This window comes from Atractosteus spatula, chromosome 6 (genome assembly GCF_055471065.1).
Source record: "Atractosteus spatula isolate fAtrSpa1 chromosome 6, fAtrSpa1.hap1, whole genome shotgun sequence".
NCBI classification, from domain to species: Eukaryota; Metazoa; Chordata; class Actinopteri; order Semionotiformes; family Lepisosteidae; genus Atractosteus; species Atractosteus spatula.
The window spans coordinates 47154028-47177122 of NC_142711.1; the positions used below are offsets into that span (position 1 = coordinate 47154028).

Here is a 23095-nt window from a genome sequence, read left to right on the forward strand (position 1 = left end):
AACATGTTCGAATGAAGTTCCCAGACCGATATAGCTGCCCACTCTAACAGTTATCAACTTCATTCCTTTCAACGTCTCCCTTGAGTGTTACTAAATGTATCATTCTATGACAGCGTGCATTCGCTAACCTGAGTTCCAGACCAGAATTAAATTTCACAAGTAAAGAGGCACCACATACAGTATACATACACCCATTTTCTAACCACTTTAATCAAGGCCAGAAATACTCTGGATGCAAGCCCATCACAAGGCACACGGAGACAAACAAAGACATGCACGTACAGTACTATACTCACACCAGGGCCAATTTTCCTATGCTATGGACTGATGTCCCATCCAGGATGTATCCTTTCCTTGCAGTTGTTGCTTGCCAGGATAGGCTCCGGCTACCCTGCAACCCTGTATTGTTAGAAAAGGGATGGATGGATGAACAAACACAAGAAATCTCTTTAATACCCTCCTAGCCTGAAATCCCCAATTCCTTCTCAATTTGACTCACTGCTAGAACGCTTGCAATGACACAAAAGACTCCCCTGCAAAGGTATCTCGTAGAGCAAAGGGGTGCTGCTGATGGACAAGGCAAGGATACTCTGCATGGCTGGCCAAACGAATTGTGGCCAGTGCAAAGCTACTTGGGCATCTCTGCCTCAGCTGGCTCTTAGGACAGGCCAGAATCACACCAGTGATGCCTGGACTATAGAGCCCTTCCTGCCCACTGGAACAACCGGTTGGTTGAGCCAGTCAGGGTCCACTGATTGTTTAAATTCACAAAACAATTCCATGCTGTAAAGCTACAGCAAATGGCTTTTCTTTTGTAAATGTAGTTCACCTGGCATTAATTATTTGATTGATACTGGCTTTCAGCGTGCATATGGCAAAGAAAAAGCCTTCATTTAGACACAAATTTTCTTAGGTGCAACAATAAAACCATAGAGCTGACTAAATAAGCATCAGGAACTACCTGAAACCAACACATCTCTAATCACTGACACCAATGTACTGTATTAGATTCTGCTCTTCACTGAGAAGCTTGCTTAGGCTTAATCAATGCCCTCCAGGGCGATGGACAGAGAACTTTCACCGAACACAGAGGCAGTGATGTCAGCTGCCATGGTATGTGAATGCTTTTATCTCGACATGACTAAACTGTACAGCTCATATCTATCTGAGCTCTTTAGTCACACAAGAAGCTTCTGTGACATTTCAAAGACAGTCATCTGTGCTTTAAATGGAGTCACTTGCTGTTCTTTTCTTCTGCATTCTTGATGAGAACAATTCACTGACAGAGAAAGAGACTGGATCGGGAAATGAAGAAATCTTATTTTCTCATGGTACTACCCTATAATGTAAAAAGATTTCCAATGCGCACCTTTATAAATATAAAATAACATATATTCAAATGTTTTTAGGAATCACTGCAAGGTTAAAATATCTTTCACAAAGTGGACTGCTGCTTCATCACACCTTGATTTTCCTATTTTCTTTTTCCCAGGTAATTTTACAAAAAGGCCTAACAGCAGTTTGTGACAATCTTAGTGAGAGTTACTATAGAAGGTCACTCACATACTGACAATGCTTGCCAGAAGGAATACTAGGCATTCTACTGAAGCAGCCCACAGATACATTTACAGAATTTGCAAAGCATTTTAGAATCCTTTGGAATTGCTATATAAATGCAATTAATTCTTGCCTTCTGGCCTGATCTTATCAGGTCTCACAAGCTAAGCAAGATTGGACTCAACAAGTACTGAGATAGGAGACTGCTAAGAAAAAATAGTTCATCCTGTAAGTAGTGTCGGTGGTTAAGTAGGTGGCACCTTTCTCTCTGGACCAGAATTTCCAAAACTACTGCCCTGGTACAGTAACTAGAGGACACTGTTTCCTTAATATGAAACAGTCCTGACCACATTGTTATTAAAATGTAAAGTTAAATTCTACTTAGTACAGTCACATCATCATTACATCATCACTTTCAATATCAACTTATCCAATTCAGGGTCACGTAGGCCCGGAGCCTATCCCAGGAAGCAATGGCTGCAAGACAGGACACACAGTGGACAAGACACCAGTCCATCACAGGGCACACACAGACATAAATATATACACACACTCACGCCACAGCCAGTTTTCCCAGAGGCCAATTAATCTACCAGTATGTTTTTGGACTGAGGGAGGAAACTGGAGCACTTGGAGAAAACGCAGTGAGTAAATACAAACTCCATGCAGACAGTACACTAGGACCAGAACTGAACCCAGAAGCCCAGCACTGCGAAGCAGCAATGCTAACCACTGACTGCACCCTCATGCTGCCCTCAAACTGTCCTGTAACAACAAAAATGTCCTTTTTCTGAAATACTGCGATCTATTCCCTCATCTGTATATTTTGTCCCTGTTAGACAGAATCTTCAGGACCCTGTGCAGGTTAGTGTTTATGAAGGCCGAGGCGAACAAATCTGAAGGAGCAGGCAAAAGGCAGGTCAAAGGGCTGTAGCTGGGTCAAAGTGCAGAGGTCGATCGAGAGCTAGCTGAAAACAACAGGAGCTCAGGAGGCGGGCTGGTTTCCTAATGCCGAGCAGTGAACAAAGTGAGCAGTGGGTTTAAGTAGTGAGGGAAGGGGTGTGGTGTGGTAAATGGGTAATGGGAGTTAATTAGGGCCAGCTGCGCTCGGAACAGTCCCTATTCCTTTTCTTTCTTTGACATTTTATTGACAATTTATTGACATTAAAATGTCTTCTAAAAACATGTAGGAAGGAAACATATGTGCCTTATGACATCGTTAAAGCAAGAAATCCCATTTTTTTTTAAATAGTGATGTAACAGGAAGCGTTCGTCACTCAACTGGGTTTTCATGAGGACAAATAAAGAAAAAAACTGTCCTGGGGGATACTACAGAAACAGCACAGTGGGAAGTTCAAACAAGAAAGCTTAAGAATCTTCTATTTAGGGAAAAAGAAAAAAACGGGAGTGAATTACCCTTTTAAAAACTTTAACTGCATCTAGCTGGCTGCCTCACTTAATCTTTTTAACACAACAAATACTGTCCTTTTACCCACATTTTTCTGTAATTATCTTGGTATCCATGAAGACAGGTTCAGCCTCTTTCAGCTACAGTTTACAAGATTAGATCATCTTTTTCTTCATTTGTGGGTTTGAGGAAGAAGGGAAAAGTAAACAGGATATTTACTCCCAAATTGACTAATTCTGACTTTTACGAGTAAAAAGACAATGGGACTGTTGTTTCCATTATCAAATCACGAAGAGGAGTATCATGTTTCAGAAAAAAAATTCATATGAGCATAAGAAACGTTACAAATGAGAGGAGATCATTTGGCCCATCTTGTCCATTTGGTAGTTAGTAGTTAACTAACCATAACAAAGAAACAATGAAAGGTTTATTTCATGCTGAAAAGAAAAGAAAGGTAACACAAGATTTTGGCTGTGGAGCCTTCTTCGAGTGTGCATCACCCAAATTAACCATAAACATAACCCAAATTAACAAATTAACCATAACCATGTCATCACCCAAATTAACCATAGCATCATATCCTGCTGTTTATTCAAAGAAGCCAGGGTACTAGCTTCAACAGCATGATTGGTTAGCTCGTTTCATACTGCCACAACTCTTCACATGAAGCACCCCCTCTTCTCAGTTTCAAATACACTGTTACATACTGTAGTATCCTCTGGTTCGTATTTATCCTTTGATTTTGAAGGCAGTTTTATGGGATTGGTTTTGTGAACGCCTTTGACCATTTTGAATACAGCACGGTTTCGACATCTGCAATTTTAACATTCGCAAATTTGCGATTCTGCCTGGCCGACGGGGTTTCGGGTGGAAGCAGAGCAGAGCAGGATGAATCCAGGCGGAAGGTAGTTAAGTCCAACTTTCAGACTAGCTGCACAACAGACTGGGATAATGCGATGAATCTAGCTAGTGAGAAAGCCTCTCTCTGCCCCCTGCCCAAGTACCCACGACCCAGTGTCTGCACCTCAACATGGTCTTGTTTTGGTATTGTGACAAGAGCTCCCAGTTCTAGGTGCCTTTACAGGCTCTCTGACAGTTTTATTACAGTGGGGGTGTGCTAATGACAGAGCAGGGAAATACTGTAGCAGGCATCCACTGGAATCAGAGTTTTTAAGTTTGTACTTACTGTTGTTTGTTTTACTTAATCAATGTTATTTAAATTAACATAAAGCCAATGCATTAGTATTTTAATTATAAGTTACCTATATGTTTTAACCATATATACTATATACAATAATACATTATGCCAAAGTATAGGGGTGGACTTCATTATATGGGAATTTGGTTAATCACAACGACAACAGTTCTCTGCACCAAACCCTACTACTGTATTTCAGTAAGGTGAGTAAGGTAAGGCCACGGTGAGTGTTATACAAAAACTATTCGGCTTTGAAAGACATCTGGAATGGCTTTGCAATTTAAATTTAAATTGAGATCGTATAATGCTTACTCGGGGCTTTCGCACATTAATTTGATTGAAGAGAAAACTGTCTTCAGTACAGTAACTGTATTTTTTACTGCATGAGGCTATTCTCCCTTGTCTAAGCGGCACTCTAGGGGGAGAGACGTGAATTATGCAAATTTTCCATTAGTAATTCATTTCCTGACACAGCGCTCCTTGCTTTTCACCGAAGGCGAGCTCTGTACTGCCCTTCACACCACTATTGAATGAGGAGGGGAATATTTATCGGGCTTTGATCATCTCATCAGGAGTCTGATTAGCACCTTGGTGAAGCCAAGGATAGACACGAGGATGGCTGTGTGCACAATGGGAGGAAAAAACCTTTGGAAATCACACTAGGCAGTGGCGCTCCATTCATAAAACTAAAAGTAAAACTAAAAAAATATTTGTGATCAAACCACATAGAAAAAGGTTTTTATTTAACTGATTTATAACAGCACAGAACAAAGCAAAGGCCTAAATATCTTTTTCATTCATAATTATCTTGTTCATTCACTCAAACATTTCGTAGAAATAATAACTAAATAGAATTTGGCACAAACTATTCATACTGTAGATTTATGCAATGTAGTAAAATCAAACATGTAACATTATACAAAAATAATTACCATGCTCACACAAAACTTTGGATGTTTTGTGGTTCAAGTGTGAAAATAGCAAAGGTGAAATATATTCATATATTTGCATACTTTTTAAAGGAGGATCGCATCCACAGCATTATTTCTTATTTCAGTGGTTCACATACTGTAAGACATTTGTTTTTTTCTGTAATCATACACCAGACTACTAAGAGTAGTTGGTTAAGACACTAAATAAATCAAGCTGACAAATTTTACTTTTAACTTCAGAATATCAGTTTGTTTATCCAAACTTATGTCCATAATTATTATGGACAAATGTACTTCACTCTAGGTTTGGTGCAGTAATGGAAAATGGTAAAAATGCACAAATCAAAACTCTTTTTACTGCAGAAAAATCACAATACACCTCCGGAAGCCTCTGCACTGATTCCATCAAGTGAATCAATGCCTTAGTTCTTATAATCGTTCCAATGATTCACTGTCTGCATCAATTACACTGTAAGTCCCCATCAGAAATCTAGAGCTCCAGTTATTATGTGATGTTTTTACACTTTAATTATGCAAACAGTAGAATTATCCACTTGTGAAACATACTGAACATTTCTTTTGGTTTGAACCTTTCAGCAGTGTAGTTTAACTTCACAGAATCCATACAGTGATTCCAGATAAATCCGGAAGGTACAGTATTCATCCAAAAATAAACCGTGAGATGAACAGCTCCCAGTTTAACAGTGAATAGAAATCTTTAAAGTGCTTTCCTGCTTTTCACAGTGACAATGCCAGGAAACAAACAGTTCAGATAGACTAGATAAGGGATTAGATAGTTTTCCATTTCTCAGTCCAGCTTTTTTTTTGCAGTCTTTTCGAGTGCTTCAACAATATCTGTCTATACAAACTAAATGCAAAACACGCTATTGTAAAATGATGCTGACATTTTTCTAGAATCTATTTAACATCCCTCCCTCCAAAAAAGTAACTTAACACACGAATCTGAGACACACATATTAGCCATAACATGTCAGGAAAGATAAAAACAAAAACATTAAAAACTTCTTTGATTCAAGCAATATTAACCTGGTTATCCTATTCAAACTCATGTTCAGCAAATTATTTGGAATTAATTCAATGTGACCTTGCATAAATAGATAAAGTATGTTCTTCTGCACTTCCGCACCTAAATTAGCCGAATCAATGGACAAAAGAGCCTAAAATACTTTTTTCTTGCACATACAGTATTAAATAGAAAATGAAGAAGCAATGCATCCATTTCATGCACCAGTTGAAAGGATCTGTGGCATATTTTCAGTGAAAGGAAGGACAGCTTTCAAAAAGCATGGATTGTAATCCACTTGAAAATCATATAAGCAGTTTGAACAGCAAAGATCTTACACTAAAATTAATTACTCATTGGTTGATGTATGGAAAATACAAATGACCATGTTAAAAAAATTCAAAAAACTGCCTGATTCTACCATACTATCTACTGTATGGTTAATAATTATAATAATGTGACTATTGTATATACTGTATGCACATTAATGTCAATATTACTCTATAAGTTTAAGGTTATACATTAAAAGCATTTCAAGAAAGGAAAAAATATAAAATATAATCTGAAAAAAGAGGATATATTTCCCAATGTCTGAATGTGTTGGGCTTTTTCTTTTCACATATTCATACATTTTCAAAAACATTCCTTACATCTCTTTACAATAGCACAACAGAACTGTTGGTTGTGTTATCCACACAAATTGTTCAGAAATAACATAACATTGATGCTGATCTCCTCAGTCAGAAACTCATGGAATTGACTGAACTCCAGTTAGTTTTCCTGTGCAGACAATAATAAGCCATTTTGAAGGCACATTGGTACTCCCACAAATTTTAAAGTTAAAGAAGTAAACAATTCATTTGAGCTTTCTGGTCATACACAGATATGCTCTACAGTCAGAAGGCTCTACAATCAGCCACTGAACATGCCCCAAAATGTCTGTATAGGGGTGATATAGTGGCAACATGATATTTAAAAAGACCAAAAGAATTATCAATCTACAGAAACAGCTTATTTCATTTTTAGGTAATTCGGAATGTGTTTAGGGCGTCATGCAATGATGGTGCAGCATTGCAGCACTGGGGACCTGGCTTCAATTCCAAATCTGGAGTGCTGTCTGTGCTGAGTTTGTATATACTCCATGTTTGCCAGGTGCTCGGGTTTCATCAAACAGCCCAAAGACGTATTGGTACAGTAGGTTAACTTGTTTTTATGAATGTTGGCCCTGGTGGGTGTATGCCTGTGTCTTTGTGTGTCCTGCGATGGACTGGTGTCCCGTCCAGGGTGTACCCTGCCCTGCACCCATTCCAGCCCCACCTGCGACCCTGAATTGGATCAAGCGATTCAAAAATGGATGAATGTGTTTAACAACCTAGCGTCACAGTACCAAAGTGCATTGTGTAATGAAAACGGTCTGAACTTTTATGTCTAAAATAAAAAACACTGAAGCCGAAATAAGCATAGAATAAACTATAGTCTGAAAGCTAGGATATTTGGTGCTTCGTGTTCTAAATAACTGTGACAAACTCAAGCTGTGGAGTAATAAAATATGTAATGCACACAAACTGGACAATGATAGTGCACCTGCAGTACAACAGCAGGCACTAATGTCACTGGTGTCCACCAGAACACACACATGGTGTATTCCTAGGGCATGAGTGATATACTGTAAGTGCACTCTGGTGTGTGCTGTCCAACTCCAGGTCCAATCTGTATGTGTTATTAGATCAATGAGAGGTTCATGGTGCATGGTTGTTAGAGGGCAGTAGCTACCTTTCCTAAAGCTCATTTCCCAGCATGCTGTGGAGAATGAACTACCACCCTGAGCCACCTGACCAGCTGGCAGAAGACAGTATTTCTGGTTACAATTTAACCACCTGGAAACGGAGGCTCTCAGTGTCAGTCTACATCTACTGTCAGAAAAGACAGTAGATCCTCTGTTCTGCAAACAGGCACCACAGGGAAGGACTGACTGACTGAGCCACAGGAAACAAATTGTACTGTAGGTGTTTAAAGGTTCCAAAGATAAAGAAACATTTGTTTAGAGCTGGTAAGCTGCTTAGCTGGCCGGGCAGTGTTAGCTAGGGACTGAAGAAGTCTAGTCAATAACTCATTATGGAGCTTTTGTTTGGTTTATGTTTTTGAGTATTTTTCTGCACACTGTAAATAAAAAGAGCACCTGCGCTTTACCTCATGGATGCTTTGTGTGTCTGTTTTGTCTACCAATCAATGTGCCCACAGTATATTAATGACTCCCTGCTCCAGGGTGTGTCACAGTGGTTTTTAGGAAATGGTTATTTGAACAAGTCAAGTTACCTTATAAGTACCCTAAATCCAGATTATACATATTATGCAGAAATTAAATTAGCTCAAAATACAACAAAAGCTACATATTTCTGCTTATTAAAATAAACACCAATAAACATAGTTTAATGGTCCAGTTTGCCATATAATTTTTTTGCCCCTGATGTAATATCAGCTTTCTGCATGATTCACGAAGGGAAAGCTACCAGATATAGCAGGTCAATGGGCTCTAAAGAAATGAGACAGGTCACCTTTGAGCCCATGGATCCCTGTCACAGGCGGAGAGCCAGGTGTGTGGAAGAAGATCTCTTTAAGTCTCTTTATCCAGTCATGACAGATTTTGAATCTCAAAGACTACATGACTACATTGGATCAACAAGTTGCCGATACCTGTGCAATTAGCACAACCTGGATGTTGTCCTCCCGTCTATTAGCTTTTATAACCTTTAAGGAAACCTCCAATCAAACAGCTCCCCGTTTTGTATTTTGATGTTATAACCATCACACCATTAAATTGGTGAGACCCAATTTGTTAGTGACAGCTGAAACATCATCCAAAATGCCGATGATTGTTCTGGGCATTAGAAACCTGAACTATGTTCATTCTGTCTCTCACAATAAATGAAAGAAGCAAAACAGCACATACTGTGTAAAATGACAACCCAATCCCAGCAGCAAGAAAAAGACAATTAGGAATCAGCTATGTGCCAAAATAAATTATAAATGGCATATTAGAACAAATATCTTACTTATTAACATGTGCGTATGTACGGTGTATAAAAAGCAATTTTGTCAGCCTCTGCTAGGATATAAGATGCTAGCTAAATAAAGCTACCATCTGTCCATTCTGTTCAGCTAACCGTGGTAAATAGGAAGAACAAAACAGCATCACGACACTTAATATAAAAATCAATTGATAACACAAATGGAAATCTACAGCAATGATCTCAGTGCCATGCTAATCTGCTGTGTAAAACAACAAGAGCTTTTCGCCTTATAGTTAATTTGATTTCAGGCATTTTGTTTTCTCTCTCCGTAAGCTTTGTATTTTAATGGTGGAAAAGGAGAGTCAATTCAACTGGAAAGTTTATATCCTAAATCAAAATGAAATAACATTCACTGTTATGGTGAAAGACAAAAATGCATATTTATGTTTTTTGTATATTTTCACTACTAAATAACATTTTTACCTTACAAAGAAAACTAAAAAGGCTCAAAACTATCAGATCGGAACTATCAAAAATGTTTTTCTATTTCTTGACTAGCTTTTGAGTTTTCACATTATTGCCAACACAGAATTCTGGAGTACATCTCGGATGAAACAGTATTTCTTTCAACCTGAATTAGTGATCCTGCACCTCAAGACAGCATATGATGCAAAACTCTTAAAACCATAGTCCATGTGAAATAAGGATAGCCACAATGGCATCAGTGAACGCCAATTGAATTACTTCGATTGACGTGATGCACTTTAAACTATTCTAATGCTAAACCACGTGATTGATGGAGTGAGTCGAGCAACCGTCTCTTCGATACTTCTAGTTTCTAGAACAGCTGCTAGATAGCGTATGATCATTGATTTGGAGCACCTAAAGCCGATCGATAAGCATGTTGTTTTAGCTCGTTTTTCGTTAGTCACCAGCGTTTCCCTCCTTCGTAGGCCCTAAAGAAATGGGCCTAATGGGAAATCCGGCACTGGTTCCAAAGTTCTCTTCATGTTGTGATCTTACAGGTCTGTCTGGCAGAGCACAGCATGATGAAAATGACCGCTGAAGGGTTATACTGTACCAAGCATAAACCTAGTTAGCACATGGGGATTGAGGCGCCAATACAAGATTCACCAGAGTATCTGAGTGTTATCATAATCCGCAATATGCTAACCTACAGTTCCTGTAAAGGGCCCTAGATCACAAACGTAGTACATAGCTGCATGCTTCATAGTTATTACTTGGCCATTTGCAGACATCCCTGCTGCTATCCCATTGCCAAACAGTTAGATACTGATTAGCTGTCTGAAAAATACTTTTCTGGAGGGCATTTGTTGAGTCAGTTTGTGAATTGCAAATTTAATGTTACATCCAGACAGTGTCAGACCATGATATTGACACGGCCTTGCACTCTGCAATGGGTAATTACTTCAGAAATATTTTATTCATAGAAACCTGAGCTGTTATTGACTTCAATGTTGGACATGTGGCCCATTTTTTTTTTCTGTTAATTACGTCTCTGACGGTTTTGTCAAATGCTAGATTACTTAATAAAATAATTCCTGCCCGTTGACTTGCAAATTAATTTCCTATATCGGGATAGAATTTGCTCCGAAATGGCTCTCCGATCTCATTATTAACACGGGAGGAGGGGGGATCGATTCTGTTCTAGACAAAAGGGGTTCTCTGGGTTCACTCACCTCCTGCTATTGACAGGTATTTCATTTCATTCAGCAGGTAAAGGATCTGTCTGGCTCCAGAAGGTTAGCAGGTCACTATTTGCTGAACAACTAGGAACAGATGCAGTTGAAGAAATTAAAACATACAGTACACATAAAGAAAGAGAAATTACATTTTTTTTTAATAAGGATACTATGGAATGTCTTACCTTCCTGTCTGAGAAATCTCTCCCAAATCCATGTGTTGCTTTGGAAATGAGGTCCAGGGTACCATATGGTAAAAGTTTGTAAATAATAATTAAACTAAAATAAAAAGCATACAATGCTACAGCTACTGTTTACAGTATAAATTCTCCTGTTTCCCATTGGTCTCTCCTGTGTGCCCTTTAATAATGGTAATTATTATCATTTTTTGGGGAATGATCATTAATAATTCAAACTAATTAAAAAGAATCCAACATTTTCAGCGATATTCTATCTTTTATAAATATTGATTGCTAACACATTTGTTATAATTCTAAAAAATGATACATGCCTAAAGTGTCTGAGCAGCCTTCCAGACCTCAGAGGTCAGGTGATGAAATGAGAAACAAAAATACTTAGAAATGCTCTTTCAAAATGCGTTTTGAACTACCTCCTGTTACCAGTAAATGAGAAATGTAGCTTTCCCTTATTTGCATTCATCATGGCCAAAAGTTTCTGCAGAATTCTGGTTGTAAAACGTCCCATTAGAGAGCCTTTGGGGAGTTTATTTTTCCCTTTCCCTTGAATTAAAAATATAAATAATAGCTTTTAGAAGCAGGTTAGAAATATTTTTTTAAAAACATGCTCAAACACGGCCAGGGCAGAAAACAATTTATTTGTCATACAAAAGTGTCAATTGAGGAACATTTGATTGAAACAGGACTAAATGTATCAAAAATAGAAAGCCTCTTTATTTCTATTATTTTGTTATGTAATAATAGTATGATGTATTTGCAGAATGAGTTACCTTTAAGCACTGTATCATCTTCCTCGTAAACAATCAATAAACCCTGCTTTAGTGAATTTTGCTAATTGTGAAATTTGGGAGCTGCTATGTGCTCCCAGTTATACCTCATGCCCTGTGCCCTTGAAATAGGCTCCAGTGTATCAAAGCACTCTTTAGGAAAACAGGATTTCTGGAAGATGTTCATTGTCTTCTTGTGGAGGCCAGCTCAGACATGGTCCAGCCATTGGCTTCACTCTGCAGGATCTGGTCGATTTTATTTTTTTTTAAATATACCGCAAATTTCATTTTAGATTTATGTTCCAAAAAGTTCATGGGGGTCCAACTTCACCTTCTATTTTTCTTCTTGTTCCAAGGGAAATTGATTGATTCTGACACTTATTAGTGGTCGTCACCCTTTTAGCTTAATGTTGTGTCGTTTAACATGTGTCAAGTGGGGAAAAAAAAAATTGCACACAGCATACATAAACACAGAAATGCAAGAGACCAGTAAAGCTAGAGAAGTACACATTGGTAAGAAAGTATGAGAAAGTGAATTATGAGAAGAAAATAATGAAACACCTTTCTGTATCACGTAAATGATGAGCCTGTGTGTCTAAGATGGGTATCAAAATGCACCCTTGACACACATTTATGCAATTTACACTCCACTTCAAACGCACCTCTCAGCTGACACCCAGTCTCACTCACGCATTTACTCCATTTTCACGCAATATTCGGTCAGGTTGCTTCATGAACAAATATATCTCTCAGTCACAATCAGAAAACAAGCAAAAATTAAACCGGTGCATACATTACTTATCTGTTCCTGCGTCCTTCGCAGTCTTTGGAGCTCTGGTGTGTCTGAGACAATGCTGAATCCTCTCCCTTTGCTTTCTTCAAAGTCTTTCTTATATTTCACCTGACAAGGAGAGAACAATTAACTATTACACATCTACAGAGCCATCTTCTTTTTCTTTTGCTACTGTAATAAAACAAGCAAGAACAAATGTACATTAAATCAACAGCAACGCAAACTCTAAATGTGCCACATCTTTTAATCTTCAGTGAGTAAACGAACCACTCATTCATTTCAAGGGAACGTTTCCTTTAGTAGGCCCACTTTTCCACTAAAATGTGTAACGTATGAGGAAGTCCCATTATGTGCCAAAGGAAAACAAGTTAAAAGCTGTGGATTATTACTCACCTCTCAAGAAAACTGGCGGTGGCATGCAACAACAGCCTCTGTGCCTTTAGTAATCCTGTCACGATGCGGCTTTCTCTTTCAGAACCTAAGAGGTTCTGACCTAAATGTCATGCTAATGAATGGCTCACATCTCAATGGGTTTGACCATACCAGTACATGCTTTGTACAGGATGTGCAACACATTAACCACTGAACTGTTGAACTGGCTAGGAAATTATTTTTAAAATATATATATCTGTTTTAATATTCAGGGGGATATTTCGAAAAACTAAAAAAAGGTTTAGACTTGGAGAAAATTGTTTAAAATAAAAAAATCTACATATTCTTCTGATTTCTAAAGCTCTTAAGCAGCTTGCTGCTATACAGTATGTCTAAGAGTAATAAAAATGCTATTATAAATATTACACATCTTCAAAGATGTTACACAACATTTTAAATTTTGTGTGATGAGGTCAATATGTAATTATGTTTTCACTTTTCTTAATGCTTTATTAAAATGCATTTAAAACATTTATAAACTGGTATGCGTAATACTGAAGGATAGCAGGGCGCAAATCTGTTTACAGAACAGTGACGATTGATTATGAATCGAAATATCAGCTACCCAGGCAGCTGCCCACCTATAGAATATGGGTACATTTACAAACCTCCTATCATAAGACTTGAATTTCTCTGCAAAAATGTTTAGTAGATTTATACAGTCACACATACTGTACAGCTGTATGGTATAACAATCAGTAAATTAATACATTTGTTGCAATTAATATATTTTAAATGTGTTGATGTCAAATGAAAAACAAAAGCCAATGGCTCCAAGCAATAAATCAGTTTTCTCCTTTGTAGAAACTTACTGCTCAAGAACCATAACGCACTGCTCAAGCCAACGGAATTGATAAGAAGCACATCATGACTGAATTGAGGCTTAAAGCCAACCAGGACTGTACAGCAAAGAAATTTGTCTTGTAAATACTAAGAACCAATGAAAGTACTCAGTCTGGACAAGCTGTTGTATCCTGTATTTCTTACTGGCCCTAGCATCAAAATCCAATTGAAGCATAAATGTTTTAGTATATATAATGGAGTAAGTCAACTAGAAAACCGGCACTCACCTTCTAACACAATGAGGCGCCTTATGAAAGAAGCAAACAACGACAATGGCACCAATTGGGCTAACAAAAAGTGGCAAGACGCGTGGAATAACAACCACAGACTGAAACAGTTTATTGACAAAGTATCTAACAAACCCGCTGGAAATGACCTACCCAGACAAGCCTGGGTCAAGCTGAACCGACTAAGACTCCGGGCCACCCTACACAAGTGGGGTCTCACTGATGACCCAATTTTCGAATGCGGCAATGGCAAGGAGCAGACGGCCGACCACATCCTATACTCCTGCCCTCGCTTCAGATGCCCCGGCAACTTTATCGATCTGGATGATGCCAGCCGCGACTGGCTGAGGCACCTGACTGTGACAATATAACTATGTAACCTCTGCATGTTAAGCTCATACGAATAAATAAATGGAGTAAGTCTGTTTTTCTTTAATATGCCATGTTCTAAACACGTTCTAAGAAAAATGATTTTGCAGGCTTGTGAAGCAAAAATACTCAAAGATATTTTTTTCTTAACCATACCACATATTTGCAGTTTAATTCAGTAACAGTTTTATAAAACATAACTATATTTGTCCTGAAATGTTGTGCTTGATTTTTTTCTCCATTAAATTGCTAAAAGCAGGCATATATGGTCCTTAATAGAAATTGATTAATTGGGTGGCTCACTAATTTAAACCAAAGACACAAAGCCCTTCTCTGGGAATCAGCGCTGAATAGCTGATTTTGAACACCGAATTAAAAAAATAGAATACTACCATAGAAATTTGCAGGACATGAGAAAACAGTCACCAGGTTGCAATGTGTAACCTGAAAACCACTGTCCACACAAGTACAAGTTCTGATGGACACATAGTAAAACCAGTTTGCACTACTTAAGACAACTCAGGACCCTTTTCTTCTTGATTTTGAAGGTTCAAGATCACTCTCCTTTTTTGTGCCTTTTTCCTCCAAAGTTATTAGTTGTGTCTAAAATCCACTACATTGAGAGGTCCTCAGTTGCTCAACAAGTAAATGTGCTTATCTAAAGTGTTTTTTTTCCCACCTAAAGTCCAGATATTATCAGTTCAGGTTCGAGCCATGACTTTAAGTGACTGTGATGGGATTTCCAAAGAGGTGCATAAATGACTGAGAACTACCAGGGTTGGGCTTGTGTGAAACAGCCAGTTTATCCTCAGTTTATCACATGTCAGGACTCACAGAGGCCTGCTGGGAACTTGCAAGCTGGCAATAGCAGCACTGACGACACTCCTCTCCCTCCAGCTGCAGTCAGATGGTTGGACTGTGGGCACATTGGAGGAACAATCTCTGTTCCCCCATCCTGTTATTATATAATTTTAATGCAAACAGCACGGTGGTGCAGTGGCCAGTATTGCTGCCTTGCAGTGCTAGGACCTTCAGTTCAATTTCAGCTGGGTTCAATTATCTGTGTGGAGTTTGTATGTTCTCCCTGTGTTCACATGGGTTTGCAGCGATTTTCCCCCACAGTTCAAAGACATACTGATAGGTTAATTGGCTTCTGGGAAAATTGGATATGTCAGTGCTTGTGTTTTTTCCACAGTGGTGTCCCATCCAGGGTGGACTCTGCTTTGCACCCGTTGCTTGCAGGGATAGGCTCTGGCTCCCCCGCAACCTTCAATTATAAGGAGATGTTGAATGGATGGATACTTATAATCTAATAATTTAACGTAGATTTGTTTACATAGTTGCCAATTTGATCCCCACTTTCTCCACCCGGTGATTCCAAACAAAACCCCAAATATTCACAGACCAACAATTCATTAGCTGCTAAGAAGGTCTGAAGTAAATCTGCTGTAACAAAGAATGGTATGGTCAGGAAACCAGATTATACTGTATTATACAGTAAGGTCTGCTTCACAAACGAGCATTTTTATATTTATTGTTTTATAAACACTTCAAGTGATCTTGTGGTTAAGAGGCACATTTGAAATCCTGGACTCCATCGGAATATTGTGGGAATGAATGGGCTAGACGGCAGCCTTTGATACTACCCATTGTGACCAATACAATGCAGCAGGTACTTCCCTATTGGATCAATTTTCTGGGGGGGGGGGGGTGATTATCCTTAGCTTATGTTATGTGGAAACCATTTTCTACTTTCAGTCCATACCAAGTTCACTTTACACACTTAACAATTAATTGTTAACTTTCAGGTTCGCCCTACACTCCCAAAAGAATTGGACATTCTAATCTTTAATCCTAATGAGGTATTAAAAAAGACAATAAAATTCATAGCCTTGCCTGATTTGTATGACTTGTTGCTTTATAAATATCATGTGATGTACAGTATGTTCTTTAAATAACTAAGTGCCTATCTATATTAGATGATCATCTTATTAAGTGACTCAATTGGTAAAAGCACTCACTCTGAGTCAAGGTTGGGTTCCAGACATTGCTGATCAATTGAGCTTCCTGTTCATCACTGTGGAGCAGCTCATTGGGTACAGCGGTCATCCCTGTGAGCCGAGATGAAAAGATAACCCTGGCCATTCTAAATTTAGTGAGTGATTTCTAAGTTATTAAAAACATCAACTCTTTCATTACTACGTCAACGGATGCTAGCAAACTTTACACTGACAGTGATTTATGAGTTATTTAATTCCAATGAACAATAGCTCTTCATTATTACTAACTCACATTAATACAGGAGCACATTTTATCAAAGACATCCTATCAAAGAACATTGCCCAAGGATACAACAGATGTGCCCCCAAATAAATTTGAATCCCCAGCCTTCTGATTATAAATCCAGAGCCCTACCCGTTATCTCATACAGTTGTACTGTAAACCTTTAAATCTTTTATATTTGATAAATGTTCAGTGACCTTGAGATTATAGACAGTGAACAAAACAAATTAATCTCATGGTGGACTTTTAAGTCAATATTAAAAACTTTGAATACTTTAATGCACGGCCAAAAAGGGAAAGCTACTTTAAATATACATTACCAATAATTGACATTTCTAATGCTCTATAAAAGGACATCACAACTTGCTGCTGGAGGGTTATAACACACAACACTTTACAGGTGTATTCGAGTTGCAAGGACTGGAAACAGACAGTTAACTGGTCCAGTCAAGCCAATAATTGTTTAAATTAAGAAGGACTTAAGTGAAAAGAAAACTTCAAGTCTCTGGAGCCAACCAAAATCAGACATGTGCGGCTCCACTTTTTATCTGTGTCCAACTGTAGTAAAACGTTTGCTGACACAATTTTGATTTTTCTGCACAATATACAGTACAAATAGTTTTACTGCCTTTTCCCGTTCAGGACTCATTTAAATTTCAGAAGCCTACTGCAACTGTTTCTTACAAAATCATACAGGACCTTGCTAGGGAAAGATGTTATCCTTCAACGAGTCTTTATTGTCTTAAACATAGAAGTTATTCCTGTTGGACATAACTGAGGGACAGTACTCTCTTCTATTATCACTTACCCTGCAGAATTAATTCCCTTAAAATATTCCCCTAGTACTACAGGCAGTTGTGTTAACAATTCTGTAACAAAGACTACAAAGATGACTAGATTATTAAAAGTTCAATAAAACCCATATTAAAAATTGAAATCCCACCTTAATGCTCCATTTCTTTTTAATTTTGCCCCATAGTTTTCAGCACTTTTAAACAAAAGATAACTCTGCTATTAAATGAATTTATGTCGAAGCTCAAAGACAAAGACCCTATTTAGACACCCAAGGTTGTCAGAAAACGATGGACAATGGCTCCTTACCATGTAATTTTCACATCACTTTTCTGAAAGCAGCAGGCTCAAAATGTACTCAAGGGGCATAATTTTTTTGAAAGTGCAAGGTGATTATTATGTCTTTTTCTTAACCTTTCAGCCTCATACCAATTTCAGAATGAATGGATATTGGCAGTGAAGTGTGTGCAGTAGATTTAACACTTTTAAGGTCTCCATTTCCTCCATCGTAACAACCTTTATATCTGCAGAAGTGCTTCCTTTTTCCACAAAGAGAAAAGACCAAAGATAATACAGAATGAACAGGAAATGTCAGACTCCCCCCGGTCCCAATTCTTGCTTCAGGAATATGAAAGAAATGAGCACTCGCCTGTTTAAAAACATACTGGAGAAGTACTGTACTTCACAATATAATTTCAACATGATATTAGAATATAGGACTCTTGCATGACTACCAAGGTATCCAAGACGGCTTAAAAAGACTCAGTCAACAGGAAAGACACCAGATCCAACTTTAATATAATGATTTCTTTTGCTGTCTGGTTCCTTTTTTAAATGTATTGTTGATTGATTCTTTAAAGGATCCCACCCATCTAATGAGTTTCCCTTAACATTACTTTTTTTAACAGCACATGGGACATCCAGGCACATTGGATTTAACTGCGCTGATGGCAATACCTTACATTCTGCTCAACTGGAATCAGGTTTCCCCTCATTTTTATCTGCAGGATTAAATATATCATTCTGTTTCTCCAATAAAAATAAAATTAAATTATAACTGCTGGAGGAATCCAGAGCATCTAAAGGAAATCCTCACAAGCACAAGAAGAACATACAAACTCCACACCAAAGGGTCTGGAATTGAACCCAGGGCCCCAGCGCTGCAAGGAAGCAATGCTAACAACTGTGCCACCATACCACCCAGTTCCCGATACACTGCTAACTAAATTAATGACTCGCGACTAACGTAACTGTTTGACATCTTGATGATGAAAGTATTCAGGCTTCATTCAAGACTCCCCTTGCTACTGTTTCTGTTTAGCATTTGAAAAATACTTTGGTGTACCGTCTGTAACTGTGATTCACCACTGACAAGATATATAGGAACATAGCATATCGGGTTTAACCTCTTATTGGTCCTGCCCTCCAGAGCCAATTTCTGCCTGGAATTTCCGACCCCTTAAACATTTTATTATATCTCTACAACAAAACACAGCAGAGGCCTGGTTCAGGTCTAAAACTGAGAGAAAAACAGCTATGAATTGTGAAAGTTTCAAGTCAGACAACTAATAAGAATTAAATTTCAGCATAATATTGAGGGTTATTAAGATAACATTTAACAGTCACTGTTGTAGTCGATAGCATAATGCAGCCATTTATTTCCTGATTGCTCAAATCCATCCAGACTGTATAGGCACAGATGGTGGTTGTGGGGCAGTAGGGCCATGCTTGGACCATGACAGCCAGACAACAAGTGAAGTCATTCATGTAAACTCACTGAACAGGCCCCTCGGCCAAGGCGATCAATCCACAGGGAAATGAAATTCTAAAGAGCTCTGGGACTGTGCGACGGATCGATGAGAGCAAAAGAAAAGAGAACCTACGAATGGTAATTATTGAGAAGAGTTGCCTGAAGAGCCCAGGGTCAGAAACTCACTCGGAGAACAATGACTAATTCTTAATTGTCTTTCCAGTTCAACCCTGTATATTTGGCTACAAGAAAACAACACCTACTGTATATTTTGGATATATGTTTAACTGTTTGCTACGGTCTGCTTTCAGAAAGTATTCTGCAAATAGAACAACATATTTGAGAAGGAGAAATTAATAAAAAAAAAAGCTGGAGTTATACTGTTTTGCTCCTAATAAGAAAACAACTCAAAAGATGCAATGGAAAGCCTTCAGCATTCCAAGTTAAGGCATGGAGGCAGTTTAACCACATCATTCTTATTTTGTATTATAAGTAATCTTTTTCTTCCAAACAGGACGATAAAATTTGTATATTATTTCAACTGCGGAAAACGTCAAATTAGTTTTAGCTTTGTAACGTAGTAATCAGCAGCTTAGTTATTAATCGCCTTTGATAATGACACTGAAATTCAGAGGTAGTTCAAAACACCAAGAATGAATATGTAAGAATGAGACTGGAATAGAACATGTTAAAACTCAAATTCAAAATTTGGCAGTGACACCAAGCCTTTTTTCTATTTTTTTTTTACTCTGCAAGCCAATTCCACCATGCAGGTCGGGTTTTCGATGTAAACACCACAACTTGAATGAGAAATAGAGAACTGACACAATGCTAAAGTAGTACTGTACCACTGCAAGATGACGGAGTAGAATAGATCCAAAAATCACCAAGATAGAGGGCGCATCCTGCATTCCGAGTTGAGTCTGGTATTAGATAAACCACACAGATATGCCACATTAAGCCTTTTCACAATATTTAATATAATTTAAGTTAAAAATAACGCAGAGGTACAACTTTAATTCAACAGCTTTTATTTGAAACAGCACTAGACTAATGCCAGAGGCTACGGCAGCTATCATACCTATTTTTACTACAGAAAATGTAAAAGAAGAGAAAAGAATTAAGCATATAAAAATCAGTGGACACTCTAATCCTGTTTTTATGCAGCTGGCCTTGCTACTCGTCCAATTAGAGTACAATGCACATGGCCAAAACAAAAGGAGTTGCCACAGGATTTGAAAACACAACCTTCCAGCTACACACCTACAGAACTAAACACTAGACTCCAAACTCCTGCCATAGTTTGAAGTATTCTGATTATATACTATGTCACAAGCTTTGGAGATATCTCTTGATAAAAACCACGCAAAACACCTTTCTACACCCACTCCACCTGGAGCAACACAGGTTTTTTATACAATGAGCTGCACATAGACAGTTTTTAAGACTGGGCAAAATACTGGTTCAAGGCAGGTTTTATGTGCTCAGAATTTGGCCTTTTTGCCAGGTTTTGATCTCTCACGGTTCCTGGCTGTACTACAAGGGAAGAATCTCACACTAACACACCAGCCCAATTCCATTTATCAGGCGCTAAAACCAGCTTGATCTCTGTGAATACTGCAGAGCTGACAGCTGCCTGCCTTTCTCAACTGACCATACAGTCTGTTACGCACTCATGTATGGTGTTGTTTTTATTTATTTAAGAACTTAAGACAGGTTATACAGTAAATGAGAAGAGGCCATAGATATATTTTGACAATGTCTATTTTCTGACTGTTTATACACAAACCTACATAATGCACAAGGCTTCAAATTGTTAAAAGGCTGCAGGTAGCATCTATTAATGAAATCTCTCCACACTGCAGTGTTTCAATAGCAATGTACAGTATAAGATCGATGTGGAGTAAAATAAAACTTGCTCGAATGCAGGCTCAGAGAGCAAGACATCAACTAGGTTCAGATTTATATAGAATTAGAATGAAAGTACATTATTGTGTGTGAATCAATTCTGAGGAGAAGTACAGTAAGTGAACTTCATTATTTAACCACCAGCTATTGACATGTCAAAGATTTTATCTTTTTGTACTCATTAGCCAAAATGCACAGAAAACCATTTCAACTTGAATTATCTGAAGATCGCTGTCTTGACATTACATGAAAACTGATGCCTCAGTCCACGCAGTGCAGGACAAAACAGCAGGCTCACTGAGTGCTTTGTCTTCACAAACACACAAAAAAAAATCTTATTTCATTAAAAACTGAAATTGTGTTGCTGACTTCTGCTGGACAGATGTTATGATGTTCTTCCCAGACCTCTGTGGATTCTGGGGTCTTTGGTAACTAATCTGCACCTTAATATTTTAAGTCAATATATGCTACGGTGGAGTCAGAGAATGGTGCTTTAACATAAATAGTACAGTTACTGCTTCCTCAACTCTGCCTAAGGAGTCTTTCTGGATTAATCCTGCTGTCAGACTTTAAAACTAGGTAGTTGAAGCATACATACTGTAACTTAATAATATGTTTGATGCAGCTCAGAAAAGGTAAAGGAAGAGATTTTGTAAAACACAGGCAAATGGCATTTAACTGTACCTGAAATGTTTTTAAAAGGATACATACTATATGTGCTCGATTAGGCTCCTCTGACTCAGAAAAGTGGTTAGAAAATGGATGGTTGAACATACAATATAAATCGTAGGTGGAACCTTATTGGTAGTGAATGATGTGGGTCCTCAGTCATAACCTTGAGATCCAGTAGAATGAAAAATACTATATAAATACAACAAACTTTTAAAAATCGATACAAATCCAATATTAATCTTAGAAAAAATAATCTTTATGAATCTGATCTGTATGAAAAAATGTTTATAATCTCCGCATTTTTAAAAGCACGAGAGGATGATTGCTTTTTACTAAAATGATTTCTCATCAAACTATACTCTTATTAAGAGGTTGTATGTACTGTACATGCACTTCTGCACATATCCTAGATATTCTATGCAACATATGGCATTATCTTTTTGTATTTTTAGTTATTTAGTTAATGTTATCTGCTCTGACAGTTATATTATATTTTTAAATGCACTGCTCAGTTCCTGATTTTGTTAGCAATGGGCATATTGTCTGAAGAGTGTAGGTAGTGCATTGGTTTCAATCCTTTTATCCTTCTTTTATGCAAGATTTTGTAATGTATATCGAATATCGAATCTTGCTGTGTTCTCCATCATTATCAAACTGAAAACAAACTCTTTACCCACAAGTCATCTAGACTCACAGCAGCTCGACAGTGAATAATGGAATAACAAATTGACATTCACAAACAAAACAAGCTAGATAGGTTAAATAGTCTCCTGTTATTTGTACTTCTGTTCGAAAGCAACTTCTGTTTTGCTTCTATAACCAGCTTGTGCATTAATAAAACAATTCTAGACCCTCAAGTCAGCAACAGGGATTATTGCAGGAACTATACAGCATTTGTACACCTGTTACCTAGCTTTCTTTGTTCAAACATGTCTGATCAGTCTGTAATATTCTTCTGTGGTGTTCTTTAATGTGGAATTGAGATCGTCACTTATCTGCGTGTTGAACTAGAGGTGATTAGTCTTAGATGTTTAGAAAGTTTTAGTTGTTTTCCTCATTTACAGTGTCAGCTACTTTGGTTCTTATTAACCATAATTTCTTTAGTATGAAGAATCTGCATTCTATGATGTAAACGTTTTTTCACAATTTTCTTCTCTGGATTCCATTCCTTGTGAAGGGCAAATATGATGATCATATCTTATTAACTCATTCCTTGTTTCCTTGGTAAC

General features: G+C 37.8%; 1 protein-coding gene across 4 annotated transcripts in view; it reads right to left on the minus strand.

Annotated features, from left to right (window-relative positions):
• nebl (nebulette) overlaps positions 1-23095 on the minus strand; it is a 118890-nt gene that overhangs the window by 48059 nt on the left and 47736 nt on the right. For 3 of the 4 annotated variants that reach the window (XM_088918322.1, XM_088918320.1, XM_088918319.1), the window contains exon 4: positions 12591-12698. In XM_088918322.1, coding sequence (XP_088774448.1) covers positions 12591-12698 — 108 coding nt within the window. Of the gene's footprint in view, positions 1-296; positions 400-10830; positions 12699-23095 lie in introns of all 4 variants that reach the window. The other variant, XM_088918315.1, reaches the window with a different exon arrangement.